Source organism: Convolutriloba macropyga, chromosome 14, assembly GCF_964194025.1.
Source record: "Convolutriloba macropyga chromosome 14, txConMacr16.3, whole genome shotgun sequence".
In the NCBI taxonomy this organism is placed as follows: domain Eukaryota; kingdom Metazoa; phylum Xenacoelomorpha; order Acoela; family Convolutidae; genus Convolutriloba; species Convolutriloba macropyga.
The window spans coordinates 47,519,035-47,544,891 of NC_134481.1; the positions used below are offsets into that span (position 1 = coordinate 47,519,035).

The 25,857-nt window shown below is 35.4% G+C and overlaps 1 protein-coding gene across 1 annotated transcript in view; it reads right to left on the reverse strand.

Moving 5' to 3' along the window:
- Positions 1-1,788: 1,788 nt before the first annotated feature.
- The window catches only part of LOC142353679 (uncharacterized), a 47,853-nt gene continuing 23,784 nt past the window's right edge, over positions 1,789-25,857 (reverse strand). Inside the window, exons 7-10 of the mRNA XM_075405988.1 lie at positions 24,381-24,608; positions 19,962-20,256; positions 17,401-17,630; positions 1,789-2,344 (exon numbers count right to left, since the gene is read on the reverse strand). Of these exons, the coding sequence (XP_075262103.1) occupies positions 1,866-2,344; positions 17,401-17,630; positions 19,962-20,256; positions 24,381-24,608 (1,232 nt within the window). The 3' untranslated portion in view covers positions 1,789-1,865. The remainder of the gene's footprint in view (positions 2,345-17,400; positions 17,631-19,961; positions 20,257-24,380; positions 24,609-25,857) is intronic.

Genomic DNA, 25,857 nt, shown 5'->3' on the forward strand with positions numbered 1-25,857 from the left:
CAGTGCAACTACAATGTTCATCGAACCAATAGAAACTATTATGACGTGCAGTTGCCTCTCAGACTGACTATACTGATTCTTAATCAACTTTAGTCTTTTGTGCAAGTTTTAGTAGATAGTTAAGATCTGCAGAGTTTCTAAGTTAGAGCTTTCTCGACAATAAGTGAGCAACAGTACTATCATTTGGCTGAAGCCTTGCAAACTTCAGCGCGAGATTGACATAGTTTATCACTAAGGATATCCTTAACGTCAACCAAACCTTTAAACGTCCGAGCGACTAATTGTTCTGACGAGATTATTAGTCAATTGGATCAGGGTGAAGAACCAGGCCGCTGTAAAACTCGACAACCAAGACGTGAAGATTGGGTGTTGCTGCGATTCTTGAGCAGCCAACAAGATGCTCCATGATAAACATGAGAAAAACGATTACATACATACGTGATTTTAGTCAACCCAGTTTTTGATTTGTAAGGAGAGTCGAACCAAGAAATAAAAAAGATCCAGCTGAGCTCACCGAAATATTGATGACTGAGGCAGGCACACTCAATCTTTTCAAATATGTGACACATTTCCTCAATTCAAAAAACGCATTAGCAATCTCGTAAGGCAAAAGAAAGAAAACTTTCCACTCGCTAAGTGATAGCCAATAATTAGCACACAGTCCAAACTGCGAAGAGTCGCTAAGAAATAAGGCTCTCGACACATTAGTCGAGGACGTTTAATTATACGTTCCTCTGAAATTGCTTTGAATTTTTTTCCAAGATAAAGCCAGGTGAAAGATCTAAGGTTGCGAGCTAATTTTTCTGTACAAACTCAACTTTCACTTAGAACGATTATTCCCCGTCAAACTTCAAACATAAACCGATTAAGGCCAGAAGAATGAATCGACAGGCGAGGCAATTGAATTCAGAGGGGTGGTTGAAGAAAAAAGGCGACAAGTGAGGGCCCTAACCCGCGACTTCGACCACTCAGCTACTCCCGCTTTAAAATCGTCTTCATTTTAGCAACAGAATTAATTTCGAAATGAGAGCAATTAAGACCACGCAAAAATGAAGAAGTCAAGCGAGAAAAAGCGGTCACTAGAGAGCCACGAGAACGTTCTGAACAAAAGCTAAAAAACGGTCACGCAATCATTTTGCACGGTCACGCAACCATAAAAACGACACGCATTTACAACAATTGCTTCAAGCTTTATCGCTTCTGTGGCATAGAAAACTCTGTGCAAACACCAATTCGGTAGATAAAGAAAAAAAACATAAACCGACAAATGTCGGAAGAATTGCTCTAGAACGACAGGCGAGGCAATTTAATTCAGGGGCTGTAGCCTAGATCAAATTATGGGTGCAAAAAATTTTCCCCCCGCCGGGATTCGAACCACTGCCCTCCCGATCTACAGCCACAACTTCTAACCACTGCGCTACAGATTACATTCCTCACTTATTCTGCAACCGAATTTATATAAGCTTTACTTCAGAGCAATAGAGATCACTCAAAAATGAAGAACGAAAGCGTGAAAAAGTCACTTGAGAAGTCAAAGAATGTTCTAGAAGAAAAGCGCAAAACTGTCAAGCGAAAAATTTGCATAAAAAAGACACACACGTTTACAATAATTGCTATGAACTGCGTTCAAGAGCAATTAATTAGGTGTATTTCTGGACGAAAATTATATTTCGATTTCTCACAGACCCATTTAAATTTTATTTGAATAGAAGTCCATCAACCTAAGAAAGCATGTTTCAATGAACTACAGTAACCTAAAGAGCGTTTTTATCATTCAATTATTAAACAATGAGAACGAATGCCTCATCAAGCTGTCTGACGTTGCTCCAAGTACATTCCATCAAGCAAATTGTAATTATTATCACCTATAAATACATCCCATCGACTAAGTAGTCGTTTTTATCCTTGAAAAATTTGTTCATGCGTCTACGAGAAATAGCGGTGGGGTATCTATTCCAGAAGTAGCATCTAATAGACAAAAGAACAGTAAATAGAAGAAATACAGAGAGACCTAAGATCAAGGGTACGGCAGCTGAAATCGCAATACCATCATCAGATGGCATCTCTCCAGTTCCGTGAAGATCAGAGTCAGAAAAACCATCAGCACCTTTGTTATCGTTATCTTTTCGGTCATTTCCAGGTGATTTTTTGATACTATCTCCTTTAATTGGTTCCGAATCATCCTCATTGCGATTGCGACCACGCGAGAGCTCTTCTAATCCTTCATAATTGTCAGGTCCATAATCAACTGATCCGCTGTAGTCGTCGTCAAAATTGACAAGAGCTGGTTGTTCTACCGTCAGACGGAATTCTTGCAGGTCAAAGTCATCTGGGTCTGTCTTACCTAAACAAGAAAAGTTTACCAAAAGTTTACAAGCTAATTTGCTTGATTATCGTGAGAACTCAAGAACCAAAATAGAAGAGTACGCTTAGAGCGTACCGAGCCCCTCAGAAGGCCAAACGGCAACCTAATTCCCTCAATTTTTTATAACGTTTCCTTTGGCGAAAAACCAAAACAGTCAAACGAGCGACAGAACAAAAACGGTCAAGCAAAAATTCTGCATAAAAAACTTATGACTAAAATGATTGCTACATAATACGTTCAACGGACAACTATAACTATCAACAATTATCTGCGCAATCCTGGAAGATTGCTGAAAGAGCTGGGAAATAAAGTTTAACAAACCGACTAACTTGGATGAATTCCTCTCGAAAGACAGACGGGGTGGCGTAAGAGGTGGGTAAAAAACGTAATTAAGGTGTTGCTGCAAAAAAAAAATAAGAGGTTGCTGCAAAAAACCTACCCACTGGGGTTCGAACCCCGATCCCTGTTACCAGCATGGCATCTTAACAACTCAGCTACAAGGGTTTTAATTTCCCTTCGTCGCTCACAATCTCTTTTACCAATGAACTTGATTTCAGAACGCGAGCAACTCAAAAATGAAGCAACTGTTGCATTATAGATTGAGCTGTCAACGCAGCCTATGAAAACGATTCAAATTCAGTTCTCTTAAAATAATATTAATCGCTCAAAACTTCTCTATTCCATATCACTCCCGAATCCTATATCTATACAGCCTTCATTAAGCACTCAGCCTTTTCTGCCCCATTTACAAAACAAGGTAAGTAATTTATGCTAGAAAAATCGCACAATTCAGCTTAATCTCACCGCTAATGAGCCTAACAAATGACATAATACACATAAAAAGAGTAGATGAATGACATACGCACAAGAAATAAAACTGCTCTTTTGAGCTTCGCTGCTTCAAAAGTTGTGAATGGAAAAAACCTCAGACAACGACACAAAAAGAGTAATCAAAAGAAAGAAACACAGCTACCTTCAGTCGACACCTTCGCAGCTATAGAAAACGAAGAGCCGACAGCCAGTCAAAACATAGCCGCAAATTTCCGGAAAATAGCCGCCGTTGACGCGCTTGATGCACATCGGGATTGAAACAGAAAAAGAAATAAGATAAAGTGACCAAATTGTTTCCTATTTTTTTCAGTGTCAAAAAGTGTTCTAATTCGGCGTGCAGTTTCAGTTGGATTCTAATATTATACTTAATTCAGCCTCTAAACTGAAAGCTAAAAAGCTTAATACCAATGTCAGCTAGCAAACCCTCTAATGAACTTTGAACATAACTGACTAACGTCGGGCGAATTGCTCTCAAACGACTGGTGAAGGGTTGTATTTGTCAGTAGCTAGCCACAGTTCAGTGAGGCTAGCTCTAGCTTGATTCGACTCTGCAACTTTTAGTTTTCTAGCCTTGTTAGTAAATAAATCAAATAACTGATATTTTAAAAATTTGCAAAATATTGAAAAACTTTTTAAAAGCTTCCAGATTTTGCTGTGAAAATGTTCAAAACTATTTTTTGTCTCTGGAGTTATGTCAATTAACCTATCTAAAAGACTTGAAAAGCTTCGTTGGCCAGTAATGATCGTTAAACTCGGAAAAGGAAAAGTCAAAAATTTTGAAAACAATCGCAAATTTAAACAAAATGTTGCTAAAATTCAAGATATTAAAATCTTTAAAACCAATTAATTGTCTCAAAAAACTATCCATTATCCCTATTTCAAGCGTTAAATAGTTTCCTTGGCTCATAAATAACCATAAACTTGGAACATGATAAAAATTTTCTGAAAATAAGAAAAAAAAATTAAATTTATCAAAAAACTGCAAAGGCTGGAGTCATTAAAAAAATTATACCCATTCAATTAGATCTGAAAAGTATGCGACAGCTTATTATCAAGTCTTGGAGAAGATCCCTAGGACCCTGGTGCCAGAAAAAAACAAAAACTCAAAAAATCAAAAAAAATTGAAAATATTTTCTAAAAATTGCTGATTAAAAAATTTTGAAAAACATCCCATTACATCTAGTAGAAGCTGTGAAATGACCTATAAGCAAACCCCATAGGAGGTTGCTTGGCTCTTGAGGCTGGAGAAACTTACGAAATGACAAAATTTTCAAAAAAAAAATTGAAAAAAACTTCAAGTTTTATCAAAAAATTGCTCAAACTTGTGATGTTATATGTTGAAAACCATTCATGGCCAATAAAAATTCTTTATTAGTTTATTATCAAACCCTCAAGGAGTTTTTCTGGCCCCTGGGTGAGGACAAACTCAAATAATGACAATAAATGTCAAAAAAATGAAAAAAAATGCAAGTTTTAAAAAAAACTGTTAAAATTCGTGATGTTTAAGTGTTGAAGACCATCCCATGGCCGGTAGAAAGTTTTCGCCAAGCTATTATCGTGATGCTGGATATGTGGCTCTTGATGATGGATAAACCTAAGAAATGACGAAAAAATAGCAAGTTGCATAAAAAACTGCTAAAAATTGTGATAATAAAAGTTGAAAACTAATCCATGACTAACGAAGATTTTCCTGTAGCTTATTATCAAACCCTAACGGAGATTTTCTTTTAGGCTGAGAAACCAGAATAACGACAAAAAACGTCAAACAATTGAAAAATGCAAATTTTGTATTAAAAAAAGCTACAATTCGTGGTATTGAAACCTTGAAAAGCATTCTATTACAATTGGAAAATATACAATTACCTATTGTCGAACCCTAGGGGAGGTTACTCGGCCCTTGAGGCTCGAGAAACCTAAAAACTGACAAAAATTTTCAAAAAACCTAAAAAAAGCAAGTTTTATAAAAAAAATGCTAAAATTTTTCATATTCAAAAATTGAAAACTAATCCATGGCAATAAAAACTCTTCAGCAACTTATTATCAAACTTTTAAGGACGTTTTTTGGCCCCTGCGTCTGGAAAGACGTGAATAATGAAAATTAAATGTTAAAAATGAAAAAAAAATTCGCACGTTTTGTCAAGAAAATGCTAAATTTCGTGATAATAAAAAGTTAAGAAGAAGTAGAAACCATTCCACTACCACTAGAAACTATGCAGTAACTTTCTATAAAACTCTAGAGGAGGTTCCTTGACACCTAGAACCTAAAAACTTAAAAAAGACAAAATTTTTTAAAAAACTTCAAAAATTGTGAAAATAAATTGTGAAAAGTTGTTCGTCAGTAGCCACCAGGGGGGGGGGGGGGGGGGGTGTCTTCACCGGGGGCTAATGGTTGATGGGAAGGGAGGGGGTGGGCAACAGTGGGGTGGGGGCAACAACGTGGTGGCGGGTGGGGACAATAGTGGGCAACGGTGGGGGTGTCTTCAACCTCTAAGAACCGCCCTTCTCACCATAAGTTTAAGTCTCCAAAACAGTTTGAGCTGAAACAGAGCTGAAAGGCTCTAAGAGCACTTAATGCCCGCTGGGCGCTACCTGTTTATCCCGTTTTTGAGGACGAAAAGTCAAAAGCGTCAGACGAAAAATTGGTCAAGCGAAAAATCGCATAAAAAAAGACCGACAGGACTAATATAATTGCTACAAACTTCGTTTGAGAGCAATTATTAACCTAATTCTCAATGATTTAATTATAGCAATTTATCCAGTTTTTTTTGAATTCACTCTTTTGACATTGACTGTATTCACTATCTTGCATAATTCATTGAGTGAATGGATTTAAAAACCATTCAGTTGAAACAGTGAGTGAGGTAAGTCAGAAGTCAAACGTGAAAGTATGTAAAACGAAAAACGTGATCAAAAGGTAAAGCGAATGAAAAGGAAAGCGCCTAAATAATAGACCTTTGAGAGTCTGACGGCGGCTATTAAATAGCAGCCAAAAAGACCTACGTGCTAAAAAAACAGCTAAAGAATTGTATTGATGCAGTACTGGACGCCGTTTTAAAGAAAATTCTGCAATATCCGAGAAGGAACTTCATGCCAGCTAGCCTTTTTGCAATAGTATTAATGAGAAATCTTTTATGCACACGCTAAAAAATTATGAGTGGTACAAAAATTAGACGCCAGATTCCACAACATGAGTTTCAACGTTTCGGAAAAGAATTTTGCATTATTTTTCAGGTCTTTTTGAGAAGTTTTTGAAGAATTTCGTATTTCAAACAAGCTGATGTTGGAGAAAAAGAATATCGGGAGTTTGGAAAAGTTTATTTTAATATTTGATTTCAACTAAAACTGTCTACAAAAAAAAGAACAGGTATGATCTATTCAGCAATTTTTTTTGCAAAAGCTCATTTTAAAATTAAGATAAAAATTTTGAAATAAAAATTTCAACTATCTTGAAACATTGGCTGCACCTAAGATAGTCGGTTCTTCAATAATGAAATAGGAACTTAATAAAAGAGTTTTTTTCGATCTTCCATAAATGGTCTTTAGAGGTAAGATTTCTTTCTGGAGGAAAATTTTCGTACTAGGAAGAACTATTCTCATCTATTTTACAGTAACAAATCAAGCAATTTATTTAAAAAAATGTGTCTAGGCATCAACATCTACAGTGTGACATTAGCATTTGCACTTTTAAAATTAAAAAAATCGATAACAGATAAGCAGAAAAACAACAAACCACAGAAAGGTTAGTGGGCATGAGATATAGTGTGGATCAAATGTAGCTTGAGTTCTAATACAAGAATACAACAGACGAATTTTGGCACAATTTCTCTACGACTGGCGAATGGTTGGCTTTTCCAGTCATTACCTTAAGCTTAGGCAACAAATCTTAACTGGTTGAGGTGTAAGAACGGAATGTAGGGGGCAGGGTCGTATTGCAAACTTCGTAAGGCTCTTAAGAGAACGACTCAGCCCTCAAGCTTTTCCAGTCCATCCCGTTTCTAAAGAAGTATGCAAAAATCTGTAGTACAAAAAATTGAATAAAAAAGACCAGCGGGACTATCGTAACTGCTATAAGTTTCGTTTGAGAGCAATAAAAAACGAAGATTAAAATAACTGCTCTTCGAGACGAATAGAACGAGAACAACTAAATAGGTATTCATTTGAACAACTGAGCCCGGCTATTAAAAATGAGTAAATTTGACAAAATAGAAAGCTCAATGAAAGCAAAATAAAAACATAAATCGACAAATGTCCGAAGAATTGCTCTTGAACGATAGACGAGGCAATTTAATTATGGTCTTTAGTCTAAATTAATTTTTCTTTATGGGCGCAAAAAATTTGACCCCACCGGGATTCCAACCACTGAGCTCTCGCTCCATGGCCACCCGCACTCACCACTGCGCTGCGAGTCACTTAATTTTGCTCTGCTGCAACCGATTTTATATTAGCAACTTCGGAGCACTAGAGATCACTCAAAAATGATGAACGAAAGCGTGAAAAAGTCACTTGAGAAGTCAAAGAATGTTCTAGAAGAAAAGCGCAAAAATGTCCAGCGAAAAATTTGCATATAAAAAAGACACACATGTTTACAATAATTGCTATGAACTTCGTTCAAGAGCAATTAGAAATTTGGATAAAATTTCTCGAATACAGGAAAACAGGAGGTACTGCCGTAAAATGCAGTTAAAATCACAAAAAAGAACGACCCTAATTAAGTCTTGAAAATTTTTTATGAGAGCATTTAGTATACTGCTCACTAGAACTACGCATTGACTGAAATCATCACAGCAGTAAGCACCGAGAGACGAATAACCTTAACACGTCTATTGAAAAAAAAGTTTTGTGAACAACACGCTAATGTTCAAAATTTTGTTTTTTTTTCTGATATTACAACATAGACGCCTACAAGTAACAACAATCCTGGTAAATACCAATTTTCCTCTTATTAGTCAGAAGAAAGTTATCAAAACCAAAATGTGGGCATCATACATTTAGTAGAGAAATCAGTAGGTGAATTTTACCCAAGCGCTTTAATTATTTTGGGTCTGTTCCCCATCATTGAGTGTGTGTATGTTATAAACGCCGCAACGTGAACGCGCTATTTTACGTAACCACACCAAAATAGCTATTCATAAAGAGCAGGGGATGCGGAACACATCATACACATCATTTCAAATATTCATCAACCAGAACATGGTTTTAATGAAACTTTCAATCTGAAATGTTTCCATTTTTATCATAAGTGAAGTGAGACACAGGACTGCAAAACGGTTTAAAACAAAAATAAGGTATATTGAAATCCGCCTCGACTAACAAACGAATGCGATTCAAAGCTAATAATTATGATACACTTGAAAACTTAGTTCGCAAAATTGGCTCCGCCTGCAGAGGTAGCTGATTGAATTAAATATAAGACCCGCACAGCTAAGCCCTAGGGCCATAAACAATCTTTAATCAAGTTGCAATTTTCAGACATTGCGAGTGAATAAGGCGGAGCCACCACAAGAGAGAAAACTTGCAAAAGACTTGTTCAACTTAGACTTTAAATCCCAACGGCGTCAGTCAAAACCATCTCAAAAATTTTAATTAAATACTTTGAAATTTCAGTCAGTGAAGCAGAAAAGGAATATTTTCTATAGGCATAATTTTTGAAATTTATCGCGTCAGCTTTATTGTAAATAGTTCAGGAAATTTAGGAAAGATTAATTACTCCTGCTGTAACGCATTCCTCGGAAATTAATTCGAGTTAAGTGGAGTTAAGTTCTATATAAAGAAGCCACCTTCTTATTTGATTTCCGGGATACAGATTGATAACAATATATCCATATTAAATATGGGAATTAAACCCCATTTTAAGCTGAGCAAAAATCATACATTTCAATGAGAAGACGAGACACAAGAAACAATTATCAAAATGCAACGTCACGTCAAATTGAACCCGGTTCTAGTTAATAAATATCAAGAAAATGATTTGTTGACAAGGTATATAATAACCAAAATCGACGTACCCTCTACTGCAGTGCCTGTTTCAGCAGGCATTAGTTGGAGGGGGTACAACTTATAAGGAAAGGCTACAAATGATAAAATTACAGCTTAATAAAGACAACTACAATGCACTTTTCCTCGTGTTCGACTTTTATTAGTAAACTTTCCACCAAATGAGTACAGTTTCTTAAAAACTGTAAATGAGAGTAAAACTTAGATAGAACACGCAAAAATGAAAAAGTCCAGGAAAAGGTCAATCGAAAAAGTGAAATCCGTTAATAGGAAAATTTTATACAAAAAAAAAACCCCAACTGCAAACATAACTGGCAAAGGTCGGGCAAAAATTAATTTCAAACGCATGGCGAGCGGTTGGCTTCGTCAGTAGTTGTTGCGGCTTCGGGAGGCTAGCTAACGCTAAATTGAGGAAGGCATGTGGTGCGGAGGCGGGTTGTGAGTGCAAACCGTAATGGAGGGGCCTAACTCTAAGAACCGCCCTTCCCCAATTTGTTTCCTCAACAGTTTCGGTGTATCTCATGCTTAAATATTAGTAAAGGCTGCAGCTCTAAAAAACAGCTCAGCAACTTAATATCCTCCTGTCTGGATGTACCTGTTTATCCCGTTCTTGAGGATGAAAAGTCGCATGCATGCATGCATACATGTGTGTATGTATGCAATAGTCAGACGAAAAAAAAACTATAAGACAAAAAGTGGGTAGTACGAAAAATCGCGTATAAAAGACCATCAGGATAAAAGTAAAAAGGATTCTTTTCAGTGAGTACTCGTGCTTACTTCAGAGACTGAACTTCATTTTTAAACTTTTAAAAACTGAGCAAAGTGGACGACTATCCAAGTAGTTTTCAAATCATGCGGTTTAATTAAGGCTTTTCAAATATGGCGTTCATTTCACGCTCCTTAATCAGCTCCGGAGAAGCTTAAAAAAACAAGATAATAAAATGATTTTTTAACTGCCCTACCACGAGAATTGTCTCAAGAAATCTAAGCAATTTTTCCCTAAATATTTTCAAAAATAGTAAACTATTGAAACGAGGGTCGCGACCTCCTGGAAGAGAGAACATCGAATTTCCCAGTAAACTCTGTTACTTTTACTTTTATACTCAAAGTCATCGTTGAAAATGTTAAAGACACGAAGAAAAAAAGGTTTAAAAAGTGATCGAAGATTAGGATAAAAATTGACAATATTTCTGACATGCCATTTACAAACCTGATTGCTTAGTAAAACTAAGTCTACAGGAAAAAAGCCGAATTTCCGAAAGTTAAATTAAGTAGAATGACACAGAGTAGAAACAAAGAAAATGTGCACTCTCTTGCATAAACTACGTTTCAATTCTGCTATACGGAATCGGAACATGATGACGTACTGCAGCCATGTCCTCGGTTCGTCAAAAACTTGACTTTAGCAGCAAAATTTCTGTAGTACAGAAAATTGTGCGCTGCAAATTACGAATTTAAGGTGTCCTTGTACCATACTTTGTTAATTTATCAATCAAGACAATTTTGAGTTCCCTTCTTCACATAGAACTTACAAGTTGTAACTGCAACTCCTATTAGTTAAAAAGCGTATCTTGGTAGTTTTTAATTATGAGTCTGATATATGTCACCAGCATGTGGTCTAATGAAAACCTAGTAGTAAAAAATATCAGTACAATGAAAGCATGCCTTTACAGCCCAACCTAGCTCTTTTTCCAATTATAAAGTCAATTGTATTTTGATTGTTGAAACTAATACAGCCCTTTGTATTAAAGCAACAATTATCATACATTGAGCCATTTTAGATGGAACAAGCTTAGCTGTACAATATGATTTCTTTCAACAGCCGCCAAATAGAACGTTGAGAAAATTAGTTATCACTCACATAGCCGGCAGATTGCCGGATTAGCTGCGAAAGAATAGACCTGCGTGCCATATAATAGAGATAGAAACAGATACAGAACTAAATTGAAAAAAAAATCGACGCCGCTCAAAAAAACTAGGTAAAAAACATTCAGCGATAAATTAATAAAGCTTGTTAAAATTCATTCCGCAGAAGCCTCTTATTAGGGACCTTTACTGCACAAATGTGTTCCTTTGACCTTGAAAAATTCAAACTAAACTTAAGTTTTAAAGTGCAAAAGTCATTTTATTGAATAAGGTAAGTCATGTATGATCAAAATCTAATCAGGCAAATAACCAAAAAACTTTTGCTAAAGCAAGTGAGAAATGACGAGGAAGAAGTCATTCAGAAAATTTGACTTTTTCAGCTTTGCTGTGTGAACAAATGTAAAACGAAAAAAGAGCGTCAGACGACGAAACAAAAAACCAAGAGCACCGCAATATAGCTACACTCAGCTTACAGCTTCGCAGCTATAAAAACACCACAAAGACCCGGGACAAAAAAGTGATATTGGGAATTTGAATGATGATCATATTTTCGATATAAAATCTCTTCCAGTCAATGTAGCTCTACAATTAACTAGTAGGCGTAACTTCTATTCGATTTCAATGATAGTTTACATTATCAATTTAGATTTTAGTAAGTAAAAGTAGAAGTCATTTTATTGAGTGAAGTAAGATCTATATATTTAGAAAGTTTGTTGCAGCATTGATAAAACCATATATTCTTTGGCTTATAGGCAACGATTAAATGGTCGACTTAAATAATCGACCAAGACACCGAATTAAAAACAAAGTCACAAAAACAAAATCAAAAACAAACTTAAATAAAAAACAGCATATCAAAAGAGCATTTAGGATAAATACCTGAACAACTTGAGCTGGATATTTTCTCACTTGATCAATGATCAACCATAAAAAGGACGACCAAGCACAGGAAAAGAAGAAACAAAAATGAACAATTGCAAAGAAAAACATCATTTTTTAGGAAAAACTTAGTAACAATATCCGAACTATCGGAACATGCAAAACCAAACGCTGTCAGAACAAACGCAGCAATTTTGATTGGCCATAGAACACAACTAAAAAACACAGTGTTCTTGTGAAAAAAAAACAAGCAAACAAAAACAAACTTTAGGCAACTAAATAGCCATTACACTGCTTCTTTAATATCCAAAAAGTCGGAACGGAAACAATAAAACCTCAACATCTTAATCAGAAGCAAACTCAAAATTGCCAACTGAACTCAAAATTTCCTAATCTTAAACAGAAGCAAACCCAAAATCTCAATCATGCACAAAAACCAATTTTGCAAACTATTTAATGGATAACCGAGAAAAAAACTGAAGTTCTGGCACATGCTGCTCTGCTATCACCATTTCTCATATCGTACTGCATGATAACCAAACGTCATGGAAGCAAAATAAAAGAAGAAACAAAAATAATTAATGCCGAACCGGACAATTAAAAAGTATACGTAGTAATAATAAAAAATTTAAAAAACAAAGTGAGAAGATATCTTGAATTTATCAACAACAAACGGAAAACACAAGACGATAAAAAATTTTCAGAAAACTGGAAAAAAATTGTTTGAACAACTGGAAATATTGAAACGTAGTTGTTGACTTCACTATAATTAAGTCAATAACATTTTAATACTCAATAAATAAACCAAAACACTTAAAAAGCAGCTAACAAAAGAAGCAATAGTTCACACAAGCTCAAAATTTTCAGCACAAGAAAACGGAAACATACCAGCTGTTTGCCGTAGAATAATAATTGATTCCCATAACACCGACTGGGATTAAATGAACAGAAAAGCAATGATCGAAATTGATTTTTGTACGAAAAAATTATGAAAGTGCGTACTATCTTGATTAGATTGCTTAGTTATACATCCCTGTTTCTTAATTACTTAATTAGTGGACGGAGGGACTAGTATCAACATCAATAAGCAATAGGTAAGTAAGACTTCAAGCAGCGGTCATCTAAAATTGGGCTTTATGGGTTTATCCCGTTTTTTGTTCCTTGATACTGATTCTGTTCACTTCAGATTTCACTATCATCAGCAGCAATAATCAGTACGTAACTAAGACTTATAAGAACAAACTTCAAGCAGCCGGCACATAAAGTTGGGCTTTATGGTTTCATCACGTTTTTGATTTCGTTTTTCTATACTGATTCTGTTCACTTCTGTTTGTTGAGCAACCGCAGTTTAAAATTATTTTGAGCAGAATGAGCAATAAAAGAAACTAGCCTATAGATGTAACACAAAATTTGATGCAAAACATATAAGAAGCCGTTATCTAGGTTGAAGCCAAGTAAATTTTTCTTTGACGAAATGGAAAACATATCAGGGAAAATCCTGACAAAATTGAAGAATTTTCGTTGACAAAATAAACAAACTAGACCAAAATGGACATTCAATGCAGAAAAAAACCATTTGAAAAACCAAAAAACCGAAAAAGCGGTAAAAATCAATGTCAAAATGCCGCATGTGAACAAAAAATAACTATCGTTGAGACCCTTTGTATTTTCCAAAGATAAACCCAGAAAGTTTCCAAAGCTAAAACCAAAGTTCAAACGGAAATTGCGTTGATGGAAAAATTGAAGCAATCTAAAATACTTAAAAACAAGGTTTCGAAGAAAAATATTGACATTTTGGTCACGATATTCCATCAATAAGAACTTTCATTACATGAGAGTTTTTATGTACCTTGTAAGGGCTTTGAGTATTACCTCAAATGACCTCAATTAGTGTTAAAGGTCAATTAGAGAGTCTATGAATGGAGTGTATAAATGTAGACCATAAAACCATATGCATAGTTGCTCAAGTAAGAAACCAAAGCAAAACAGAACAACAAGCTTTTGGTGTGTTTAGAATTCATCATAAACTGAAAAAAACAGAAGGACAACTCTTGAACTACAACTCAAAGACTTTTCATTAAACAAACAAGAAATTGGACCTAGAGATTAATCGTAATTGATTAGGAAAAGCATGTAGAAAAACCATCAAAAACAGCTTATAAAGAAGTCAAAATTCGGTATGTGAACAAAAGCGAGAAAGAGAATTTTCGTTCAAACACCATTGTCTTATTACTTTGAATTTAGAACAAAAAATTTATGAAGTTCTTGATAATGATATCTTCAAAATTATCCCATTGTCTCTTGAAATTATCAAGTAGTCCGTCCATCTTCAAGCTCAAAAACATTTCATTCACCCGTGAAGACCAAAAATCTCAAATTTAACAAATCACTATCACCTTGGTCCTTTAAGATTTCGCTACCAAATTATATAGAGATAAAATAGAGAACAGATAAAATAAGTTTTTCAGATTCGAATAAACAAAAAAATGGCATTCAAAGCGTACTTACTTTAGGGATCAGCTTGTTGACACCTTGGTTTCAACAAGCTGATCCTATAAGTAAATATACTTTGATCCGCTAAAGCATTTGGCATCAAAATAGACACAGCACAAAGGTAAACCAAATTGACTAAATGAGCTCGGAAAACATAAAAGTGACGAAAATCTCTGAAAACTTTGAGAAAAAAATCAAAATCATCAAAATTTGTCAAACTCTTACTAATCATACCGATGTCTTCAAAACCAATTGTTTAACAATAAAATCCTTATAGCAATCAACTTGCATGCTAGCAACTTGCAATTCTAAACATTTGAAAAAAAGTGAAAAGCAAAACCTTTTTAAAGCTTCATGGCCCCTACAGATAGAAAAAGTGAAAAGGTTAATGAGAACTTTCCAAGAAATTAAAAGTAGCAGTTTCTAAAGTGTAGACAGTAAAGTAGTTTTTAAGGCAAGTCGTGCCAAAGTCGTGAAGACCGTTCGATCTCAATAAAAAACCTTTCAATCGATCAAATTTTGACTCATAAAGGATCTGCTTAGAGCTGTCCATGAGGATGAGTTAGAGGACGCTAAGTCGTATCAAATTCATACATCCGTCTGATTCCTGTTCAAACCCTTAACTTAATTTGATTAAACATCAAGAGAGCCGTCGACAACCCTCATTCATGTGACTAAATAACAAAACAACAAAAAGAAACACAAAACAGGAAAGAAACACAAAAACAGGCAACATGCAAAAGATAGCTCGCAAATTATTAAAGAGAGCCTCGATAGCGTTGTAGATCTGCAGTTTTAAAAAGATAGCAAAACAAAATATTTTTCATTCAATTCTGATACGTTATATCAGTTAAACATGCATGAACGAATGAACAAAAAGCACTTGAATTGATTGACTTCATAGGGTCGTAACAAAAATCTTGACGAAACAAAAACAAAAACAAAGCAGGGCAAGTCCAGACAAACAATTTAACGAAGTTTTATAGACTAAACAAAAAAAGACCTAGAAATGACATTCATTGGATTTAGCAAAAAAAACAGTCAAAATACCGCAAGTGAACAAAAATTGCTATCATTATGACCCTTTGTATTTTCCAAAGATAAATCCAGCAAGTTTCCAAAGCTAAAGTCAAAGTTCAAACGGGAATTGCGTTGATGGAAATATTGAAGCAATCTAAAATACTTGAAAACAATGTTTCGAAAAAATTTATGGCATTTGGTCACGATATTCCAACAATAAAAACTTATAAAAACTAGATATATCGTTTAGGTAGTAAAACTTCGTTATGATCCTTTGCATTTTCTAAAGCTAAAATAAGAAACTTTCCAAAGCTAAAACCAAAATTGGGATGACGGTAATTGAAGCTCTCTACAAAACTTAAAAACAATGTTTCGAAATTATTGGCATTTTGGTCACAATATGCCATCAATAAGAGCTTTCATTATATGAGAGTTTTTATGTACCTTGAAAGGGCTTATAGTAACCTCAAGTGACCTCAACTAGTGTTAACGTTTAACTAGTGTCAACTAATTAAGAGAGTTTATGCATAGCGAATGTATACCATAAAACCATATGCAAATTTGCTCAAGTGAGAAACCAATGCAAAACAGAACAACAAGCTTTTGGTGTGCTCAGAATTCATCATAAACTAAAAAACAGAAGCACAACTCTTGAACTACAATTCAAAGACTTTTCATTGAACAAACAATAAACTGGACCTAGAGATTAATCTAATTGATTAGGAAACGCATGTAGAAAAACCCATCAAAAACAGCTTAAAAAGAAGTCAAAACACCGCATGTGAACAAAAGACCACTAGCGAGGAAGCTGATTTTCGTTCAAACACCATTTTCTTATCCCTTTCAATTTATAACGACAGAAATTAAAGTTCTTAATAGTGATACCTTCAAAATTATCTCATTGTATCTATAGAAATCATGAAGAAGTAGTCCAAATTCACACCCAAAAAATTTCACACCGCAAAACCCCCCACTTTTTCGCTCCGCTTCCTGTTCCAGCGTGACTAAAATCATCACCCCAATTTGACTTCAAAAGTCATGAAAATATGCGAACAGATCTTAAAAAAGACAGCGTCCCAATACAATTCAAATTCTGTGAATAGTAAGAAAGTCAATAATAGCATTCAAATTCTGTGAATAGTAAGAAAGTCAATAATAGCATCATCAATAATCGCTTCGCCGCTATTGAAAATCACTAACATTTTATGAAGACACATAACATCTATGTTTGCGAACCATTAGTTGCCTTTTGTTGGGTTTGAACGACTGCAACTATGAATTATTAGAACGTTTATTTATAAGCTTTCAAAAGTATTCGTACAGTAAAAAAGAAGTCAAATTTCGGCACGTAAAAATTGTTCTTTTGACTTTAAAACAGTTTGAAACAATGTCACGCCTTATAACTACTCGCTTTTCGCTCCCTTTAATACTTCAGCGTGATTAAAATTACTACTTCAATGTGACTTCTCTTTGACAAGAAAGGGTCAAAAAAGTGTGAACGGATCTCAAAGTAGACAGCAAAATAGGAGCCTTTGAGAGGCTGATGCCGGCTATTAAAACTACAATGAAACCAGTAAAAACCTTAATATCACTTTGGATCGATAAACTAACCATATCATTTTCGAGTAATATATCCAAAAAATAATAGGAGCGCAATAATAGCCCGCACAGACGATGCGTCTATTAAACATAACCAACTCTTTCGACAAATTACTCTCGAAAGACTGATAGCTTATAGAAGCAAAACGAGAAATCACGAACTCATGAGTAACAAGTTAAACTATCAACAAAAAAACTGCATAAAAGAGACACACATCACTAAAATAATTGCACCAAACTTGATTCGAAACGAACTAACATCATCTAAGAAATTTGGGCAATTAGCTCTGTTTCAGTAGCATAACTGAAACTGTTGCCGCTTCCTAACTTTTTATCTGATCTGCGTAACTAACCGTGAACGTTGTTATGAGTGCCTGAGCCATGATGAAACTGTTCCCAATATACTGGTTCCTCTTTACGCATGTTTCCACTAGTGCCTGCTTTGGATCTTCCACTGCTAACCACAGGAGACGATGGTTCGTCATGGTACCTAGAGGAGGAACGGGATGGTGTTTCGTAACCCCAGTCCGAATTCCGATTGGAATCACTGGCAGATTCGGATGGCAAGTATGAGTCGTAGTACCTGAAATGGCTGTCATTTTAATTCTAAGAAGGTCAGAAGCTCACCAAATAGAACACTGAAATGTCAACTCGAACCAAATTTGGAACAGCGTACGAAACACTGGCAAGTTGACAAGCCTTTTGAAGCTAAAAACGCATGTCTTTCAGCTTGCATCTCTGGGTCAACTGCGATACTTAGATAACATAGAATCTAAAATCAACTCTTTATCGCATCAAAGATTGCGATCCCCTCTCCCCCAATGCAGTTTATAACCACAGTTGCAAATGATGCGTTCTTCTATAATTTACAGCATGATATATTTAACAAAGAGCTATGAATTTTGGCCGACAGGTGGCTTAGCCGACAAGTACCACATAGCCGGCAGATTGCCGGAAAACAGCCGCGATAGACGCTTGTGGCCTTCCATGAAAATAAACAACTAAAGAAATAAGATAGACGGATTGACCACCAGACCTTTAACAGACCACTAGACTTTTTGGTTAGATTAGGACTGTCATTTTTATGCGACACATGCGCTCTGCTCCATAAGAAAAACGACCTACTGGAGCTTTTTCAAAATTAATATTCGAAATCAAAAAATCAAGACTCTAAAATTCAAGAATTAGGGCATTTACGTGTGGCACTACTTAGATGCACACTATTGACATTTAACTAAAAAATGTTCATAAAATTTAAAGTTCATTAAGCGAGTTCAAAAGCAATTTTTTGAGTGAGGTAAGTCACGCAACTGACCTAACAGCAGAACAAATGACGTCACGTACAAAAATTTTAACTGCAAGGCAGTAGACATCACTGAAATTGAAAAAATCAATTCCAAGAAGTCACGTCGCATGAAAAATCCATGGGGATGACGACTTAAAAAAAACATAGCAGGACAAGTCCTAACGTACAATTCAAAGAATTTTCATTGACTAAACAGAAGACTGAACCTAGAACAGACTATGAGTGAATTGGGAAAATCATTTCCAAAAAAATCAGATCGAAAAAAAAAACATAGCCGCCGGATCAATACTCCAATTTGACTTCAAAAGTCAAGAAAATGCGTGAACAGATCTTTAAAAAAAAGACAGCGCCCCAATACAATTCAATTCTTTGAACTGTGAAAACAAACATAGCCGGCAGATTGCCGGAAAATAGCCGCGATAGACGCTTGTGGCCTTCCATGGAATTGAAACAACTTAAGAAATAAGACAGAAAGATTGAACAAAAGTCCTTTAAAAGATGAACAGAGTTTTTGATTAGACACGGACTCATTTATATGAGACATACGCTCTATATTGAAAAAACCCTAATCGAGCTTTTTCAAAATTAATATTCTAAATCAAAAAGTCAAGACTCTATACTCAAGAATTAGGGCATTTACGTTTGGCACTACTTGGATGCACACTACTGATTTTTAACTAGTAAATTTTCATAAAATTTAAAGTTCATTCAGTGATTTCAGAAGTCATTTTTTGGAGTGAGGTAAGTCACGCAATTGACCTAAAAGCAGAACAAATGACGTCACGTACACAAATTTTAACTTCCAAACAGTAGAAGTCATTAAAAGACAATTCCAAGAAGTCAGGTCGTAAGAATCATTGATAGAGACGACGACTTAAAAAAAAAACACAACGTCCCCAATAATAGCCGCTATCGCTTCGCGGCTTTTAAAAAACAAAAAAATCAAAGTTGAAATGCTGAATTTGAACAAAATCCACTAGCTAGAGAGCAAAATTTGGCTCAAACAAAAGGAACTAGGCGTAGAATGAACTATGAATGGATTGGGAAAACCTTAGAAAAATCCGATCCAAAAATCGAAAATACAGTAAAAATCAAATTGCCGCGTGTGAACAAAAAATTACTAGCGAGAAAGCGAATTTTTGTTCAAACACCGTTTTCTCAATCTACTTTAAAATTAGAGTGAAAAAAATTCACGCCGCAAAACCACTCGCTTTTTCGCTCCACTTCCTGTTTCGGCAAGATCAAAATCACTACTCCAATTTGACTTCAAAAATCATGAAAATATGTGAACAGATCTTAAAAAAGACAGCGCCCCAATACAATTCAAATTCTTTGAATTGTTAAAAACACGATGTCCCCAATAATAGCCGCTATTGCTTCGCGGCTATTTAAAATGAGAAAACTAGCCGAACTAATTCTGATTGCTGCGCGGTTGCCGATTCACCAATAGTCGTGTAACGATAGCATGTGAAAAGTGCTGAGAAACTATATACCCTATGAGGCCAGTGGACATATAAGACATAATTTAATAGGACATTTGCAGTTAACTCAATTTGCCAACCACGTGAAAAAAAAACATGCGCAGTCAAACAGACGCAAAAATCTCACCTGCTATTAGACTGCTTGCTTTTTGAAGAGTAATAATCGCCAGGATCAGAAGAATAGCGACTGTTGTCACTTGAACGACTTCCGCTACCAGTGCCTTCTGAATAAGATCTGTCTCTATAATTATCATTTCTACTTGGTGAAGATTGGTAGTAGTTGTCATTGCGCTCATACGAGGAGGATTCTGGTTTTCTGGACGTCTGCTCATTTCTTACATTCTGGCCAGTGCCCGTTTTGCCTTTTAACTGGTTTCCGTCTTTCGAGGACTGATCAAAGCTGCTGTCGCTTTTCTTCACTTCTGAAAAAAAGGTATAAATTCAATTCGAGAAAATTGAGCATTTAGCTAATCGAATTCTTTTCAGAAACTTTATGTTGCAATTCGGACTAAATTAACCATAAGAGTCCAGAACTTTCTACTTTCCTCTCTCCGGATTTTTTTTGCATTACTATGCTCGGACAAACTAATGCAAAATTTGTACCGATAATAGTTTAGATAGCCTTATTAAATGCGAGATTATCCGTTACAATAAAAACATATCAATATAAAGGCGTAAATATATCAATTGTTCGTAGTTATTCTCTACTGGAGGAAATCAGCTTCGGTGACCTATAGGAGTTTAGATACTCGATATGTCGTTTAGGTAGCAAAATTTCAATATGACCCTTTGCATTTTCTCAAGCTAAAATCAGAAACTCTCCAGAGCTAAAACGAGAAATTGCGTTGATGGTTATTGAAGCCCTCTACAAAACTTAAAAACACTGTTTCGAAAAAAATATTGGCATTTTGGTCACCATATGCCATCAATAAGAGCTTTCATTATATGAGAGTTTTTATGTACCTTGAAAGGGCTTAGAGTAACCTCAAGTGACCTCAACTAGTGTTAACGTTTAACTAGTGTCAACTAATTAAGAGAGTGTATGCATAGAGAGTGAATAACGAAAAACCATATGCATAGTTGCAAAGTAAAGCACCAATTCTAAACAGAACAACAAGCTTTTGGTGTGCTCAGAAATCATCATAAACTCAAAATAGCAAATCTTGAACGGAAATTCAAAGGATTCTCATTGACCAAACATAACACTGGACCTAGAGATGACTCGGATTTTATTCGGAAAAAGCATATAAAAAAACCACCAAAAACAGTTAAAAAGAAGTCAAATTGCAGCACGTTAACAAAAAAAATCACAATCGAGAAACATAGCTGGCAGATTGCCAAAAAAATAGCCACAATAGCTTCGTAGATCTGCAGTCTCAAAAAAACAGTAAGACACACCAAAAAAATTCGTCTTTTCATTGAAGGCTGATATGTTAAATTTTGATTAAAAATCTATATACGATTTTGCTGCCTCTATTAGTTGCTCTCGAATAACCTTCATTTAGAGTGAGACACACCCATTTGACCTTATCTCATTGGGTAAGTAAATAAAAGTTAATTTCAAAGTGAGGAAGTCATTTTTGAGAGAGAGGTAAGTCAATTGTGACCAAAAATTTAATCACGCGAATGAACAAAAAACTCGCTCCAATAAGAGCGGAAAATGACGTCATGCACGCACTTCAGTTGAAATTGCATGAACAAATGAACAAAACGCAGATTTGAAGTGATTGTGACGTCATATGGTCGTAACAAAAATCGCGACGAGGAAATAAAAAAAACATAGCAGTACAAGTCCTGACGTACAATTCAAAGAATTTTCATTCACTAAACAGAAAACTAGACCCAGAACAGACTATGAATGGATTGGAAAAAACCATATAGAAAAAAAAAATCCGATCCAAAAAATCGAAACAGGAAAAATCAAAGTGAAATTGCCGCATGTGAACAAAAAACCACTAGCGAGAAAACATAGCCGGCAGATTGCTGGAAAATGGCCGCGATAGACGCTTGTGGCCTTCCATGAAGTGAAATAACCAAAGAAATGAGAGATAGATCGACCACCAGTCCTTTAATAGACCACTAAGGATAGATTCGGACTGTCAATTTTTTGACACATACGGTCTATAAGGAAAAAGTGCTCAGAGAGCATTTTCAAAATGGATATTCGAAATCAAAAACTCAAGACTAATACTCAAGAATTACGGCGTATAAGTTTGGCACTACTTAGATGCACACTATTGATCTTTAACTAAAATGTTCATAAAATTTGAAGTTCCATAAGTGAGCTCAGAAGTCATTTTTTTAGTGAGGTGAGGCAATTGGCCTTAAAGCAGAAATGACGTCACGCACACAAATTTTAACTGCAAAGCAATAGAAGTTAGTGAAAAATTCAATTCCAAGAAGTCAATTCCAAGAAGTCAGGTCGTAAGAAACATCGATGGAGACGACTAATTAAAAAAACCACGATGTCCCCAATAATAGCCGCAATCGCTTCGCGGCTATTAATCAAATTTTTGCTCAAACACCGTTTTCTCACTCTACTTTAAATTTTGAGCAAAAAAAATTCACGTCGCAAAAGCAGTCGCTTTTTCGCTCCACCTCCTGCTTCGGCGTGACCAAAATCGCTACTCCAATTTGACTTCAAAAATCATGAAAATAAGTGAATAGATCTTAAAAAAGCAGCGCCCAAACACAATTCAAATTCTTTGAAATGTAAAAAAACCAAGAGAAGTCAATAATAGCCCCAGCTATCGCTGCGTGGCTATTAAAAAGAATTTTTGTTCTTTCGCCGTTCTGTCTGTTCTAAAATTGGAGTGCAAAGATCTCACGCCACAAATGACTCATTTTTTCGCTCCATTTCTTGTCTTGGTGTACTCAAACTGACTACTCCAAATTGACTTCAAAAAAAAAATAAAATTAACCTTGGACGAAGTGCTCTCGAACGAATTAAACTAATTACATAGTTTCCGAGAAAAAAGATAAAAGAACTACGAAAACGCAACAAAAAACAAAGTCAGTGATATTTTTTAAAACAATTAATAACTTAGATAACTTCTAAACATACAACTATGCATTATTAAAAATAAAGTAAAAGACATTTTAAAACTATTAGTTAAGAAAACCACAAACAAAATTGAAAATAAATCAAATTGCCGCACTTGAACAAAATTTGCTCTCAAAAACCAAAAATTTGTTCAAACACCAACTTATTACCCCAATTTAGAAGCAGCTTGAAATAATCACGCTTCAAACTTACTCCCTTATTAACTCCTTTTGCTCAAGCGTGTCTAAAATCACCACTCAATAAATTGACTTCTCGTTGATACCAAACAGTCGAAAACAGTATGAAGAAATCTTGGAAAAGAGACAGCGCACCAAAACAATGCAAATCATTTGGATTGCAAAAAGGTAACAGAACAAGCCCCAAGCTACAATTCAATGTATTTTTGTTGACTAAACAAAAAATTAAACCTAGAGTTATCCAGGAATTTGATTTGCAAAAGCATTTAGAAAAAAGCGATAAAAACTAAAAGTTTTAAAACATAAGTAAAATAGCCGCACGCGAACAAAAAAATCACAACCGAGAAGAATAATTTTTGCTTTATCGCCGTTCTCTCTGTACTTTAAAATTGGAGTGCAAAAATCTCACGACGAGAAACCATTCGCTTTTTCGCTCCACTTCCTGTTTCCGCGCGAAAAAAATCACCACTCCAATTTGATCCAATATTTGATTCAATATGATGAACTCCAAAAAACAACTTGCGATCTTAGGAAGTTCTAAGATTTATAGAAAATCTGAAATCAAGATTTTCAACAAAAGAATCAAAATAAACATTTTGCAAGTTTTCAAACTTTCGGAAGGTTGACTTCGTATTTACTTTTTGACCCCAAAATTCTAGTTTTTAAATCTCTTTTCCCCCAGAAACCATGATACTCGTCTTTTCAACAGTGACCACATGAGATTCCAGAATTTGCAGAAATGCGTTATTTTCAGTTCGTACTCATAAAAATCTGCAATGTTTAAAACACTAGATATAGTGATTTAGTATATAACACTAGATATCCACCCACGGCTAAATAATATTTTTTTCTTATTTCTCTAAATGAGAAAGCAATTGTAATCCCAGCCGCTGGGTTTCGAGTTATTTTATTTTACAAAAGGCAAAATTTCAAATGCAGGCCAAAACTAGACGAATTACATACATTGCAAATAATTGCTTGTATTTAATTATTTTTAGGGTTCTCTTAAAAATTTGGAAAACAAAATTTTGCTATTTAATAAAGCTCCGAAGTAGTTGCTGCTGTAGCCAGCTGGCTCTCATTAGGCAAATGAGGTCTAGCAGATTATCAATTTTCTGTTTTTCTACACTAGTACCTGAAAAGAGTTTCTGAAAAGCTAGAAACATCTTGAAATATCTTGCGTTTTAGAAAATTGTTGCATCGATTTTTAGTGATTTGAATTCTAGACAGCAAATTTTCAGTAAGTTGGTCTGTTATAAAAACTTGACAGTTGTTTTTTTTAACATAAAAGGCTGGAAAAACGAACCTTTCTCACCAGTCTCATCAGAGCCACCATCTTGAACTTCTTGGACACGGGACCTCTTCATTGCACCACAGACAGCCATGCATGCAGAGTGTGACTCGAATCTGTTCATACCAGTTGCACAGATTGAGAAGTGACGCGGATGACATTTCTGTTCTGTCACATTGTAAAAGTACTCCACTTCAACTGATCGTGTACAAATCCCACTCTCGGGAACACTTAAACAGGCGCCTAAAATATCACAGTAATGTCATGCATGTGCCCATAGGTTAATACCTTCCCCCACTTCCTCCTCCACCCCCCCCCCCCCCCACACACACACATACACACCACACACACACACATTCCGGTTCCTTGCTATGTACAAAATTGAACAAATAAGAGAAAAATTCTGGTATTAGGGGCGGGGGCTAGAATTTCATGGGGGGTATAACTGGAAAGACCCCGAGTTATTTACTCTATTGGAGCTCAATAGGTTATTGGTTGAACAATTTATCCACCATTCTTGTATGCACGTGGATAAATTAGCCTAATTGTTGTATATATTAAATAGTTCCAGAGAAGCTAATGACAGCTGAAATACCACCGAATGGTGGAAGCAAGGATATCTTTCAGACAGAGACCAGCATAGATAACCTGCCTGATCTGAGACAAGGATTCTGAGACAACCCCTCGGGAACAAAGCGTACAGCACTGGAACTGAGTCACCTAAGTCAATATTCTGAAAATATCAAAAGGACAATTGAAGATGCTGTCAAAAATGCCGAAAATTGCAGTTGCTCAGATAGTAACATGCGGGAAAAGCAGAAATTCAGGAGTTTATTCAATTAACAGTAAATTCAGTAGTGACAAATTTGAGAGATGAGATCATGAAATCACTGCAAAATATAAATGATAGGTGCTGAATAACTCCGAAGCTATTTCAGTTTGCAAAGCCGAATTACTCGAAACATACAACAGGAGGGGATAAAGTGAAGATCTATGTAGTGAATGAGTAGGGGACCGGTCAACATGAGGAAGGTTCAGAAACTATTCGCAAAGTGCTCGGTTTTGCAAAAATGATCGGTGTTGATGTAAAAGAAAACAATATATCAATTGCTCATCGGCTGCCTGTCAGGGATCAAACAAAACCAAATATAGTTAAGTTTAAGATAAGAGTTGGTAAGGTAAAGTTAATGCACAAGAAACGAACTAAAGGATACTCAGCATAGGGGAAACGTTAGAATCACTGAGGATGTCAGCAAACCAATCGCAAATTTTTTGTGACGCGCGGATGATAGAATAACACAAGTTTGGTCTAAAAAAGGAGCCATATATTATAAAAGGGAGAATGACGATATGTGCTGTAAACTTTTCAATTTGCTTGATGCTGCTACTAGTCTTGACTACAGCGTTAATGACGTTTTGTAGTGTTTTCGGAAATAATAAGTCTACATCAACAGATAATATTGCTTCTATTTATAAAAACAAAAACTAAGAC